The sequence below is a fragment of the Gadus morhua genome, chromosome 16 (assembly GCF_902167405.1).
Source record: "Gadus morhua chromosome 16, gadMor3.0, whole genome shotgun sequence".
NCBI classification, from domain to species: Eukaryota; Metazoa; Chordata; class Actinopteri; order Gadiformes; family Gadidae; genus Gadus; species Gadus morhua.
The window spans coordinates 7,683,737-7,698,661 of record NC_044063.1 but is presented as its reverse complement, the minus strand read 5'-3'; the positions used below and the strand labels follow the sequence as shown (position 1 = coordinate 7,698,661).

At 44.7% G+C, this 14,925-nt stretch overlaps 2 protein-coding genes across 2 annotated transcripts in view; one reads left to right on the top strand and one right to left on the bottom strand.

Moving 5' to 3' along the window:
- Positions 1–3,043: 3,043 nt before the first annotated feature.
- On the top strand, positions 3,044–11,725 carry LOC115561165 (galectin-4). Its single transcript, XM_030380991.1, has 10 exons — positions 3,044–3,260; positions 4,691–4,779; positions 6,059–6,263; positions 8,516–8,629; positions 8,922–9,236; positions 9,332–9,361; positions 9,587–9,616; positions 10,047–10,135; positions 10,424–10,589; positions 11,040–11,725. Exons 1-10 carry the CDS (start codon positions 3,216–3,218, stop codon positions 11,184–11,186), a joined length of 1,230 nt encoding a protein of 409 aa, XP_030236851.1. The 5' UTR covers positions 3,044–3,215; the 3' UTR covers positions 11,187–11,725.
- The window catches only part of axl (AXL receptor tyrosine kinase), a 37,560-nt gene continuing 34,091 nt past the window's right edge, over positions 11,457–14,925 (bottom strand). Inside the window, exon 19 of the mRNA XM_030380869.1 lies at positions 11,457–14,855. Within this exon, the coding sequence (XP_030236729.1) occupies positions 14,375–14,855 (481 nt within the window). The 3' untranslated portion in view covers positions 11,457–14,374. The remainder of the gene's footprint in view (positions 14,856–14,925) is intronic.

Here is a 14,925-nt window from a genome sequence, read left to right as displayed (position 1 = left end):
GCAGCTGTTGATATACCCTTGATTTCTAACCCTAACCCCATAGTTGATCCTAATCCTGACATTAACCCTAACCCCATAGTTGATTCTAATCCTGACCCTAACCCCATAGTTTATCCTAATTCTGAGACTAACCCTAACCACATAGTTGATACTATTCCTGACACTAACCCCATAGTTGATACTAATCTTGACACTTACCCTAACCCCATAGTTGATACTAATCTTGACACGTACCCTAACCCCATAGTTGATACTAATCCTGACACTAACCCCACAGTTGATACTAATCCTGACACTAACCCTAACCCTACAGTTGAAACTTATCCTGACACTAACTCTACAGTTGATACTAATCCTGACACTAACCCCGCAGTTGATACTAATCCTGCCACTAACTCTACAGTTGATACTAATCCTGACACTAACCTTAGAGCTGATACTAATCCTGACACTAACCTTAGAGCTGATACTAATCCTGACACTAACCCTAGAGCTGATACTAATCCTGACACTAACCCCAAATCTGATACTAATCCTGACACTAACCCCACATCTGATACTAATCCTGGGTTAGGGTAAGGGACAAGGTTTAAAAACACAATTGGACACGCCTGTCAAATTCTGTGGGTTATCTCAGGGAAGTTCAAGAAATCTGGTTCTTAATTGGTGAATAACAATGACGTTTGGCTGCTTTAGTGGCCGTTAATCTGTTCTTCTGGTCTGGGCGTGTGACCTCATATTAAGTGGGATCGGGGTATACAATATGCAAAATACATTTCAGATGGCCCCTGGTAGGGGACGTATCAGAAATGAAACTGCTAAATACAGTATTTCGATTTTTTCGAAGCATATTTATTGTATTCAAAAAAACGTTGAAAAATAAGGTACAATATAAGGATCCATTTCCTGTTACAAGGACATATTAAAATGTCCCATTGTCAACAAATCATCAGTACAATAACAGTGCATCAATAAATATATTCTGACGCTGTTTTTACGTGAATAACAATAACAATACAGCCATCAAATAACAGGAGTGTATAAAGGTTTACATAAGAGACAGATTTTGCGAAAACATTAATAAAAAATGAACAGTATAAGTAAGAAATCCCTGTTACCGGAGCATATGACATTGTGTGAACAACAAAACGCATATATACAGGGATTAACACCAACCAACCTGTTTCCAAAATCGACTTTGTGATGGCGAGTATCTGTCGGTACTTTGCTTCAGCTCTAGATCACTAGATATTTGAGGAACCCCCCCCCCCCCCCATATTATAAAATATTTGTGATTCGTGGTGCAAGCAATGTGAATCATCTTCTCTCGGTAATGCATGTTCAAATCATGCGCATTCACATTTTATAGCTCAACAGTGGAAAATATTGGACAAAATATGTATAACGAAAATTTAGCAAAAAGGGCTAGCAATTCACAAATCTGTAAAAAGTGAGTATGGATTACATCTGAAAAAACACAAGCAAATTTGGGGATCATGTAATATCCGTGTGGAAAATTTGCATTTCTGGATCCTGAAATATCTGTGAGGAGATCACTTTACGAAACAACCAAATATTTGTGGATCGAGGTAGACAAAACGAGAATTGTCTTCTTTGGGTTACAATAAATACTTCCATAGATGCTATGTACACAGCCAGATTTCACAGATCAGCTGCGGTACAAATTGGAATAAACTCAGCAAGATCCGCAAATGCAAATTTTTCTTTACAAATAATATTGGACAAAAATCCATAATGAAAAAGCCATGAGCCTCTTGCTGGACGGATATTTTTTTATCTTTATTTTTTCACCGAGTGACGTCCATTTAAAGTTGGATATTTATTTTGCCACTACTGGATCCTACTTGCAGAATAAATGCAAATGTACTGTTCATGGAAACGTTTTTTTTTCACTATCATTGTTTTCGCCAGGTTTTTATGGTACCTTTCCGATAAAGGCTCCTAAAGGCAGCAAACATGTTCGTCCATCACGTAATCTCCGTTATGATGAGTCATTTTGAAAGCATCCTTGATTTAATACACACCCTGCCTTCTTTTCACTAATCTGATTTTGTTTCATGGTATTGAACGATGTGCAGTTTCGTAAGTGTAGGAGGTCGACTTTCTTAACAAAACATATGTAGCCCAACCCAGTGTCTGTACATCAAACTTGCACACACAAATGTAAAACAAATCCACATTACAAGCACTCTTATCTGCAACGCTGCACCCACCTGAAGGAAGTCTGTTTGTCAAACGTTACAGACTCACCTAAATTCCATAGATCCCATAGATAAACACACCCTCCGAAAACATGATTAGAATATTGACAAATGGGGAAAGGCCCAGCCACTGGTCTGCACACTTAAAACAACAAGTTTAGGGGAATAAAATGTATGTTCAATTAAATAACACTATAAATGGTTAGAGACCGCAGTGAGATGTTTTGTTTTTATTCAGGCTGGCTGTGTTGTTGTACTTCACTGATCCTGATCGCCTGATACAACTGATTCTAAATTAGTATGCTGTAGCAATGTCCATGCTACAAGCCACCTAGTGGACATTTTCTGGCCTCTTCCAGACAAGGACGTGGGGTGGAGGTGCTGGAAGTTCGGGTCAGTTTATTGTAAGGTTTTTTTGAAGACAATAGATACTTTATGATGGTGCTCCATGTTGCCATGCAGGAGATCTCCCTGAGTGTGTGTGGGGATGGCTCGTTTATCCTGTGCACCAGAAACCGTTGTGCAGCCTCGCCCCGCCGAAGGGTCCGATCAGTCTGACTCGAGCAGGTGAGGCTGCCTAGCCCAGCCATCATCCACACACATTCCACATACCACATATACGTATAAGTATGTGGAGGTATGCAATGTGTAAAGTATTTATCCCTCAGGTGCTGTGAAGGTAATGATTAAATATTAGAGTGTGTTAGTATATAGACAGCAGTTGGAAGACAACATCAAATGGGAGTATCAAATGCCAGGGGAGTGGCTTTGAATCCCCGCAAACACACACATGCACACACACACACACACACACACACACACACACCCTTTTGAGAAGGCTACTCTGGTTGCTGGTGATTCCCCAGCCCAAAGCAAACAGAGCCCAGTATGGGTGAAGGGTTGGTCCCCTTACCCCTCCCCTGGGTGCAGGTATAAAAGCAGGCCCACTAATGTTGCCGTGCGCTCTGCCTGTCCTTCTCAACAACCGCTACCATGACGTTTGTCGCACCTCCCGGATACCAGCCCATCTACAGTCCTGTGAGTATCATCCAAAACAGCCCATGAGCAGCTCGCTGGGGTTTTAATTGGTTTTCCGAGGGACAGTTGGCTATATATTAACTCGTAAACGATTCACTAAAAGTGTTAATCAACATTAATTTCACTGACACCCTAATAATTAAATGTACTTCTCCTCTGTGTGCATGGGCGTGCAAGGTGTGTTGGCTGTCTAGATCGCACACAGACTCCATTACAAATCAATCCTCAATTAGTTACCAACCGACTGGGAGCAAGAAGAAGTAGGAGCAAGTCACTGGATGTAGTTTGGTTGGAGAAGTCCAAAACAACAATCAACTGGGAATTAATTGTCCTTAGAGGAAGTGGTATTATTCCGTTTCATAACACATCTGTGCAATAAATGAATATATAAAGCTATACACAGAGCCGGACAGTAACGGAGTACATTTACTTGAGTACAGTACTTAAGTACAATTTTGAGGGATCTGTACTTTACTCGAGTATCATTTTTTGGGAGTACTCATGACTTTACTCAAGTACATTTGAGAGGCAAATATTGTACTCTTTACTCAGTTACATTTCTATCCATAACCGTGAGTACCCGTTACTCCTTCTGAAAAATAAAAAATAAAAGGAGAAAAGAAAAATCACGGAAACCCTCAATTTGTTGTTTCCCTCTCAAACGTGATTCCCTCTCAAACTGATTAGGACAGCCTTCAGCCTATCAGCAATCACCTTTGCTTTCCGCCAAAGCCAACTCCATGGTCAGAATTAGATGAGAGACGATTGTTGATTTGATTGATAAAAAAACAGAGAAACTCACACATACATAGAATTGTTAGCTGAATTTTCTTTTCTGATATTGCATATTTATGTAAGCTGAGCAATTGTTTTTATGTTCTTGAGTATACTGTTATACTGTATACTATTGTGCTATTGCAATGTAATTCCTTTTACATTCTCCAAGGTGTTAACATTTTTCATAACTCCATGTAGGACGTTTCTATACATAAATGTAAGCACTGTGGCAGTAGTAATGCAATATTTAGAAAACATACTCTTGTACTCTTGATACTCAAGTACTTTTAAAAACAAGTACTTCAGTACTTTTACTTAAGTAGACATCTGACTGTAGTACTTTTACTTGTACTTGAGTAAAATTTAGCAAGGTGTATCTGTACTTTTACTCAAGTAAGGAAGCTATGTACTCTGTCCGCCTCTGGCTATACAGCATCACAAAGAAGTTTTGATCTAATCCAGCAAATACAACAAAAAAAATAAAAAAAAATTTGTCTAAACATGCTTTAACTTTAATAGAAATACTGCATTGATCCTAAACTTGTAGCGACATTAATGTACAAATGCTGATCCTGTGCTGACTCTTGTAATGAACTAATAATGTACATTCATACTGCAGTAGCACTAATACTGTACCACTGTCTTCTCCACAGAGAATTCCCTATACAGGGCCGATCTACGGAGGTCTGAGGAATGGTATGTCCATCTACTTCCAGGGACGCGTCGACGAGCAAACCACCAGGTGCGATTACATCAATCCAACAGATTAAAAGGCAGAGCAAGAAACGTGACACAGGGTCAAATTTGAGTTTCTCTGAGCCATCGTGAGCTCCAAGATATTCATCCCAACAATATTGATTTTATTTTATGTTCGTTCATTGTTTTGCCTAGTACCATCCGTTAAAAATTACTTTGAAACGTAATAGCATGACAATGTATTGCGTTAACTATTAACTATAACTATTACTCAAATAAATAGTTGATTATTCAAGCCAGATGGTGGTCTGTTGACCCTAGCGGGGAAGGTTTAACGGAATGCATAATTCTTAGTGTGAGACAGTTGTATCAGGCCATGAGTAATGTCCCCATTAACATTGTGCTCCTGGAACCTCATGCACACTGCTTCACCCTTTTGCTTCTTGACTTTGTCTGCACGTTATGTTGTGTGCAAAGGGTGTGATCACATAATGTGAACACGTTGTAGATTTTATAGTTTGGAACTGAGCTGAAACAAACAGTCAAATCCAGCCAGTTGGTATATAATCAAGGATAGATCTTAATTTATCTCACTTGTAAATATTGATCTAAATTTAGCTCAAAATCTAAAAACATAACTACAATTAAAAAAACGTAACAAAACTCACACAAACTTGACTTAACTAAACGTAAACTTAACAACAATACACCCCACTAAACCTAAACTAAGCGGGACTACACTACACATCAACTACCCTACACTGCACATCACCTACACTACACTACACATCATCTACACAAAGCTGAATGACACCACACTACACCAAACTTAAAATAAACTGAACTGAACTACACTACACATCAACTAATTACAGTAAACTACACATCAACTCAACTAAACTACACAACGCTACACCAACCTTAAAATAAACTGAACTGAACTACACTACACATCAACTAATTACAGTAAACTACACATCAACTAAACTAAACCACACAACGCTACACCAAACTTAAAATAAACTGAACTGAACTACACAACACATCAACTAATTACAGTAAACTACACATCAACTAAACTAAACTACACAACGCTACACCAAACTTAAAATAAACTGAACTGAACTACACTACACATCAACTAATTACAGTAAACTACACATCAACTAAACTAAACTACACAACACTACACCAAACTTAAAATAAACTGAACTGAACTACACTACACATCAACTAATTACAGTAAACTACACATCAACTAAACTAAACTACACAACGCTACACCAAACTTAAAATAAACTACTAAACCATACTGCCCCCTGCAGGTTCCATGTGATGCTGCAGTGCGGGGAAGCAGAGAACAGTGACATTGCACTCTTCTTCAACCCACGCTTCGATGGCTGGGACAAGGTGGTGTTCAACTCCCGCCAGGGGGACAACTGGGACTCTGAGGAACACACCCGGGACATGCCCTTCGTCCTGGGCGAGGCCTTCGAGATGGTCATCATGGTTACTGCCGAGGGATACCAGGTTATGATAGTCCCCTCTTTATACGTGTGTGCGTCCGTGTGTGTGTGTGTATGTGTGTGTGCGTGTGTGTGCGTGTGTGTGCGTGTGTGTGTATGTGTGTGTGTGTGTGTGTGTCCAGATGTACACACGTGTAAATTCAAGTGATCGCATAAAAAGGTCTCTATCAGCATTCAGCAGAGTTAACAACTCAGCTTTCACTGTGGCCGGTCACATTAACGTTAAAGAGCCCATGCCATTAAAATCACATTTTTCCTATTGTTTGTTAAATGACATAGGTCTGAATAAGTTTGTGAGCTGTGGTAAGTTTGAAATCTATGCAGTTTGTCTGCTGAATGCAATAGGCAATGAAAGGAAAAAGGCAGAAGAAATGAGCCGATCTGGATAAGGTGACACTGTGACGTAGCGTTGTCAAATTATTATTCATGGCCCTGCCCACTTGGTTGGATCGTAACCACCCACAAGAATTCTGAAGGAGTCGTGATTGAGCTAGTGCTAAATGCTAGTACGTGTACGGTTGTTGCTTAGTTCGTAGTAACAGGCTAGTTACAGAATTTTGAATGCAATGGCAGAACGACATCGAACTACATGAACTGCGACATGCTGCCTGCCACCGGTTGCCGCGAGGCACCACCGCCGCGAAGCACCACCGCCCGGCAGCGGGCAGCCGGGCGGTGGTGCCTCGCGCCGGCAGCAGGCAGCAGGCAGCCCACGGTTCTGTCTACTACAGATTGATGTGGAAGTGGAAGAACCAGAGACGTCGGAGAACCCGACGAAGTCCTTTGTGATTCATTATATCGTCTGGACGTGCACACAGCTTTTGGCCGTGATAATATGTATTATTTGATATAGATATCTATGTAGTATATGATATTATTTAGATATAGAGCTCCAGGACTATAACGCAAGTGTTGTACACTTCCTTGTTATTTGGATAACCGTTCTGCTGTTGGTGTGATGGCGCATAACACGTCGGACTCTCGTCTATGGTATTTCTACAACTAGACCCGTAGTGGGGGTTATCTCAGCCATGGTTGAGAATGAATTGGGGGAAAGGAACTTTGGCTTTGACTCCCTGAAGTCATGAACCACGACATGGAGGAGAAAGGGATTGTTGACCGCGGTCGTCTCCCGCCGGAGCCTCGCTGCCGATGGACCATCGCCTCGGCTTCAGGATGCGCTGACCGCTGCCGAGGCGGCGGGAAGCAGGGCTCAAGCGGGATACATTCGCGGCCAACAATCCTTTTCTCCTCCATGTCGTGGTTCATGTAGCCTACTTCAGGGAGTCAAAGCCAAAGTTCTTTTCCCCCAATTCATTCTCAACCATGGCTGAGATAACCCCCACGACGAGTCTCGTTGTAGAAATACCAGAGACGAGAGTCCGACGTGTTATGCGCCATCACACCAACAGCAGAACGGTTATCTAAATAACAAGGAAGTGTACAACACTTGCGTTACAGTCCTGGAGCTCTGCTCTATATCTAAATAATATCATATAATACATAGATATCTATATCAAATAATACATATTATCACGGCCAAAAGCTGTGTGCGCGTCCAGACGATATAATGAATCACAAAGGACTTCGTCGGGTTCTCCGACGTCTCAATCTGAAGTAGACGCGGTCGTTTGAGATTCATAATAACCTATCGTCTGGAGGCTCACACAGCTTTTGGCCGTGATAATATATATTATATGATATAGATATCTATGTATAATATGGGTTTCTAAGAGCCATTACGATACATCCACCGTAAACAGAGCGCATGGTACCGTGGCTACAAGCTGCTCAGGGCCAGGTGATAATATATATTATATATTATATGATATAGATATCTATGGATAATATGGGTTTTTACGAGCCATTGCGATACATCCACCGTAAACAGAGCGCATGGTACTGTCAGTGGCTACAAGCTGCTCAGGGCCACACCCCCACCCCCCTCCTTGACCTGCCTTGACACGCCCACCGTATACAGAGCGCATGGTAGTGGCTACAAGCTGCTCAGGGCCACACCCCCACCCCCCTCCTTGACCTGCCTTGACACGCCCACCGAAACAGCGCGTTTGAGGGAAGCTCAATGTGCGACTGTTTCGGAGTGACTGTAACTCTGCACCACGGCTGAATTTCGGGGACGTCTTTGAATACTGTGTTTGTGGCCCACTAATACCTATATTAAAGCATCATAAAATAGAATGGCATGGGATCTTTAATAACTGCTAATATGATAATGATCATGTCGTGTGTCTACAGTTGAAGGTGAATGGGCGAGAGTTTTTCACTCTGCCCCACCGCATCCCTCTGGAGCGTGTCTGTTCCATGCACATCTCTGGGGACGTGTCTATCCAGACCATAAACATCATTGGGGTAAGGAATTGCCTTAAATCGCCTGAAATCCACATGGGGCTGTGAGAGATTGCAACTATTTTTTTTCTGTTCTTAAAAGGCAATACACTATTAATATCTTTTTCATTGTGACAGTGACATAGCAGAGAGCTGTTAATAAGGTTTAAAGGATGTGTGGGGAAGCACACCCCAGGGCTTCTTCAGCGTTAATCTAAGGCACCAACGAGCTAACAAGAGACCCAACCCTGCATTGCTAACCTCTAATGCTAACCTTGGGCGCTTCACTTAAACAGCCGTTCTCTCCTCCTTCCAGGGTGGTCAGGGTGGCTACCCTGGAGGTCAAGGAGGGTACCCTGGAGGTCAAGGAGGGTACCCTGGAGGTCAAGGAGGGTACCCCGGCGGTCAAGGAGGGTACCCTGGAGGTCAAGGAGGGTACCCTGGAGGTCAAGGAGGCTACCCCGGTGGTGAGGGCGGGTACCCTGGAGGTCAAGGAGGTTACCCTGGAGGTCAAGGAGGCTACCCCGGTGGTGAGGGTGGATACCCCGGTGGTCAGGGGGGGTACCCCGGTGGTGAGGGTGGATACCCCGGTGGTCAGGGGGGGTACCCCGGAGGTCAAGGAGGGATGGGGGTGAGTACTGGAAGTTAATCTTCACCGTATTAATTTGATGTTATCCTAATTGGGAACATTTTGAGCCTCATCTGTCCTCTGTCTGTTGCTCTTAGGGTGGAGGCTTCCCAGGATCTCACCTGCCGGTGAGTACTTGTGCACACACACGCACACACACGCGCACACACGCACGCATGCACGCACGCACGCACGCACGCACGCACGCACGCACGCACGCACGCACACACACACACACACACACAACCGGACGTGTTTACTTAAAGAGTACACTTCTCTCAGAAAGTGAAGTATTTTGGTTGTGCACGCACTGTGTTTTTATATTGACTTGTGTTTTGTGGTTGTGATTTCAGGGTATGGGTGGCCAACCAGAGTACAATCCTGTAAGTAATCATTTCTATAATATTAATATGTTACGTTTAATACACAAGCGCCTCACCACCTACCATGAAAGAGGGCTGAACCAGGTTGGTGTTAGGTTACGGATTAGGTGATAGTGTTAGGCCTTAAACTGTAAATTAGGTTAAGTAAGGGGTTAGTCTTGGCTAAGGAGACCTGTGGTGGTGTCTGAGTCCAGCCTGTTCCCCACAACGCCATGATCCAGGGTTAGGGTGTGGGGTCAGCTGATGGTGTTGCAGGTTTGTGATTTAGGGTTATACCAGGTGTGTTAAGGTGTGTTACGGTTGATCTTGTGTGTCCAGCCTGTTCCCCTCACCCTGATCCATGGTTAGAGGTGAGATGTGAGGTTACAGGGTGATGGCGTTTGGGTTACGTCAGAGTTAAGGTGTGTAATAGTGTATTTTCTGTCTTCAGACTATTCCCTTCAACACCATGATCCCAGGAGGGATGTCTCCGAAGAGGACCATCATCATCAGAGGCATGATACCCTACGGGGGAGACAGGTGTGTGTGTGTGTGTGTGTGTGTGTGTGTGTGTGTGTGTGTGTGTGTGTGTGTGTGTGTGTTTGTTGGGGGGGGGGGATAACAAACAATTGTTAGGTAGTAGCAATAACCAATAATGTGTATTTGTGAGTGTGAATGTGTGTTTGTGTGTGTGTGTGTGTGTGTGTGTGTGTGTGTGTGTGTGTGTGTGTGTGTGTGTGTGTGTGTGTGTGTGTGTGTGTGTCAGATTGAGTCCCATTACCCTCTCGGTCGTTTCGGACTCGCCCACTGATCTGCTTTACTTTGCAGGTTGAGCATCAACCTGAAGGCGAGCCGGTCGAGAGACATTGCGTTCCACATGAACCCCCGCGTGAGGGAGGGCGTCGTGGTGAGGAACTCCATGATGGACGGCGACTGGGGCCCGGAGGAGAGGGAGCTGACCGTCAGCCCCTTCATGGAGGGACAGTACTTTGACGTAAGGCTAAAGTACCGTCTTCGTTACATTCAATCAATAAAGCGCATTTAGCTTTTCAGCAGATTATTCAAATTTATCATTCAAAAAAATGAGACTGAAAAGGATCAATGGGTTAGCGCCACACGGTCTAATAAACAACTGGACAGAGTGTGTTGGGTAGCCATAGGAATCAGAAATGCACGTTTTTAAATCGTTATTTTCAAGTCTAGTCTATTGGTCTCCTCGTGTCTATTGGGGCACCCTAGGATAGCTTTAATTTTGTAAGTTGTAATATATATACACCACCATCTATGTGTCTATGATATATCTATCATACGTGTTGGTAGGCACTCCCATGGGATATGTCACTAGAGGCCTAATAAAAATCCCACCTGGTGGTGAAACAGGGGTTCTTTTAATAAAGGACCCTAGTTCTGACTCTGCTCTACTCTACTTTGAATTTGTTTCCAGATGTCGATTCGCTGCGGGAACCAGCGGTTCAAGGTGTTTGTCAACGGCCAGCATCTGTTGAACTTCACCCACCGGCTGCAGCCCTTCACCCAGGTGGACATGCTGGAGATCGAGGGAGACGTGCAGATCTCCTACATCCACTTCTGAGGACACGACGACGGATAAACACCATGCATGCGGGTCTATAATTGGTCGCTTGTGTGTTGGCGGTGGATTTGAAAGCGAGGTGTCCCTGAAGAAGTCTAAGGACTGGTTAACGCGTTGCTGATCAACCGACTGACCCTCGGATCAATAGGATAGAGGAGCAATGACAAATGTAAACACTGTAACTCATGGCCACTGTATTATCGGCAATATGTCTGATGTTTACCATTTAGTTTGATGCCAACGTTTGTAAAACACAAATGCAAGGGGCCATTACAGGAACAAACACATTTATTTTGTATACAAAATACTGTAGGTATAAAAAGGAAATCTGTTTACAAATCAAGGCAGTGACATCATTGGCCATCATAGTACTCTCTGCCTCCAGGTCTGCATACTTGAACGCAAAACCTGGAGTAGGATACTGGTTCACCCAAACTGCTGTACTACAAAATAGTCACTCTGTAAAAGGCACTTTGTACATTTAGTTTTTACAAGTTGTAATTGATTTCTGTCAATAAAGTATGACATAGAGGATAGTAGCGGAGGATGAATAGAAGAATGTAACTTTTTATGTTATCACGTAAGCTTTTCTTTTCTTGAGGGCCGATGTACACTTCATACATTTTTTTTCTATCTTCGTCTTTTTAAACCGGAAATATGTTGGTCCCGACAAAGCCAGGGTATAATTCTCACTATAGGTCCGTCTATGGTTCACGTACAGTTAGACTAAGGTTTTATTAATCAGTACAGTACTGTAGATAAAACAGGAAAGAAATGTACACTATATTATGGATACAATTTACATTGTGTTGACCAGAACAGGCTTTTGTATACCAAACATTGAGGAAAGTATGCCAGGTACGCCAGGAAAAAGGCCACGCCCATCCTCGTGAAAAAAGGCATTAACACGAGCAGAAGAATAAGTGCATGTGCGCTGGCCAATCACAGTGGGTGAATCGTCCTAAAGCAGACAGAGCGTCACCTGGACGTGTAGTCGCTCTCTCACTCCGTCTCTGTTCACGGCGCTGTGTTAGACCTCCTGGAACACAGAGACTCTGTTTCACTGGAAACACCCGAGCCAACCGATGTTGCGGGATCTGACTCATGTCCCCCTTCGGCCCACGCATTCAGTCATGGAAAAGCCTCCATGTGTCCAGCTACAGTACAACGCCCCTGTGATCCACAGGCACGGACTAACGCCATGGCCTGTGGTAGGCCTTCCACAAGTGTATTGAAGGCAGAGGAGGGGCGACAGGCTTTCTACAAATCAACCATGTCAGTAGAAAAAGAAGTTTCACAAAAATACAAAAACAATATAAACAAAATGGTACAGAAATTGTTTACATTAGTGCAAAGTTGGGTCTAAAAAAAAATACATAAACCGACAAACATCGACAGACGCTTAATTATTATTAACACTGTCTTTTTGCTGTGACATTTGAAACACACGCAAGTATTATTTGACGGCATACAATTAGGTGGTATGCATTCAGGATCGTACACATCGCATCTCTCCAAATCTGGGGAAGACATTAGGCACCTTTTACCAAGAACACTTGAGCAAGGCAGCCGCTCTTTTGAAGATGCTCGGGACTGTGGTCGTACCGGGCCATCCCAGCCTTATCTGCATGGCTTTCACCATGCGAATGATGCGAATGATCCCCGTACCACAAGGGCATTACTGGAAGTACCGCACAGTATCAACGTCAGTCCACTCGCCATTAACTGTGCTCTGCTAGGCGTGTTGATGAACCGTTTAGTTTAAGATGGGCAAAGTGTTCGGGTTTATAAAAACAAAGAGTGTCATAATTCATGCGTAAAAATGGCGAATGGACAGTCACTACCGTTCGCGATCAAAGATGTAAGCGTTGCAACTTGTATAAACTTGGACGGAAACACTGGCAGACCCGCATCGCTTCCATTGATTATTACGGCGGCGTCACCCAGCCACATTAATCTCATTAAACGAGACACTCGATGGCTCTGGTGGAGCTGAGGAGTTAAGGTTAGAGGATCAGAGCCGTACGGAGTCACAGAGGGAGGTACCGTTGCCCTAGTTGAGCGTAACCTAAGGCTGCTGAGTTAAGAGTAAAGGAAGAGAAGGAATCTTAAACCAGAGACAGTGATCGTCATGTACAACTTACTCAACCCTTATCGAGCCGTGATTACACACGCTCAAAGCTGCTTCGGCCATGCATGGCTGATCGGCAATGGGATGTTTTACTTTTGTAACACGTAAAATTAAATCACTTGGACTTGACCTTTAACAGAATGAATTCAAAACAGAAACTTTCTAACAGGAACTCAGAAATATATGGGGTGTTGCAAGTATCATAATCACCCAAGTAAATACGAAAGAAAAATAAACATTCTGGATTTTTCCCTTTTCTTCTCTTTTCCCTCCCTCCTTTACTTTTTCCTTGCCGTTCTAATGTCCTCAGTGTACGAGACGCGTGGATTCCACGCTGGAAGAAATCTGTGCTCTGTTACTCTGGAAGGCAGTGTAAGCTCCTGAGATCGTCAAGTGTTTTGTACGAAGTAACGCGTGGGTGTTGGCAGTGTGTGAGCTGGTTCCATGGAAACATCGGATCACTTTGTCGGATCACCGCAAGCTTGTTTGTATCCAAGTCAGTGATGAAGAGTGGTGGCACATTATTGCTCTCACGAGGAAGACCACGATGATGGTGGTGGTGCTGGTGGAAGGGGTTTGCTTTGTCTTTGATTGTGCGGCAGTGCAGATGACAGACGACAGTGCATCTTCGGTTTGAATGGCACGGCGTAGAGGATTGTGGCAACGTTTCGTGTTTTCGTGGTACAGCCGTCGCTTAGGGTAAATCATACCTCCTGCTTTGACATGTGCTTGTCTCAGTCAGGGGGGGAATAAGACCCCCCGATCTCCCAATACCTTGGAATGCCCCAAGAGTGCGTGCGCGTGTGTGTGTGTGTGTGGGTGTTTGTGTGTGTGTGTGTGTCTTTTTGTGCAAAATGTAGGGAGAACCCTAAGCGGAGTGAGGTCACCAGCCAGGCAAGTAGCATGATGTTTCTTTTGCTCTCTGATTGGCTGAGGAGCTGGTAAGCATCAGCTCGTGTTCAGTCTCTCTCTCTCAGTCTCTCTCTCTCTCCCCCCCGCTCTCTCCCTCCCTCTCTAGTCTCTGAACACCAGCCCGGGGGACTACGAGGGGCCGCCGTCACTCCCACGGCACCTTCCTGGAGCTCAGCGCCTCCCTGTCCTCCATCAACTCCCGGGTGGGGGTGGAGGCCTGGGTGGGCGGGCTTGGCGTGGGCCGGCAGGACGTGTTGTAGGGGAGGGTGGCGCTGGACGAGGACACGCCCAGGTCCAGGCTCTCCAGGGAGTCTGCGAGGCCGCGGACGGGCTCGTGCTGCGGACAGAGCACGTAGCGGTTGTTGTGGTGCACCTCCACCGTGGTCACCGAGTCCAGGCCCTTCAGGCCCAGAGGACCCCCGCCGACGCCGCCGCCCCCCGCGGGGTCGCGGCCCCCGACCGCCCCCAGCTCCAACGAGGACTCGTCCATGTTGACGTAGAGGATCTCGTCGGGGTCCTGGGGGTCCGGCAGGTCGTCCAGGGCCTTTTCCATCTCCCAGCGCATTTCCTCAAAGCTGGGCCTGTCCTTGGGGCTCAGCAGCCAGCAGGAGAACATCAGGGAGTAGCTGGGGGGACACGGGGGGGGGGGGGGGGGGGGGGAGGATGAGTACTGTGCAGGGTACAGTTTGACCATGG

What these genes read in the sequence shown, in the direction of transcription:
- LOC115561165 (XM_030380991.1), top strand. Translation starts at nt 3,216, where the DNA reads ATGACGTTTGTCGCACCTCCCGGATACCAGCCCATCTACAGTCCT. An exon ending in ACCAGCCCATCTACAGTCCT is followed by an intron (nt 3,261 to 4,690) that starts GTGAGTATCATC and finishes TCTTCTCCACAG; the next exon opens with AGAATTCCCTATACAGGGCC. An exon ending in GTCGACGAGCAAACCACCAG is followed by an intron (nt 4,780 to 6,058) that starts GTGCGATTACAT and finishes TGCCCCCTGCAG; the next exon opens with GTTCCATGTGATGCTGCAGT.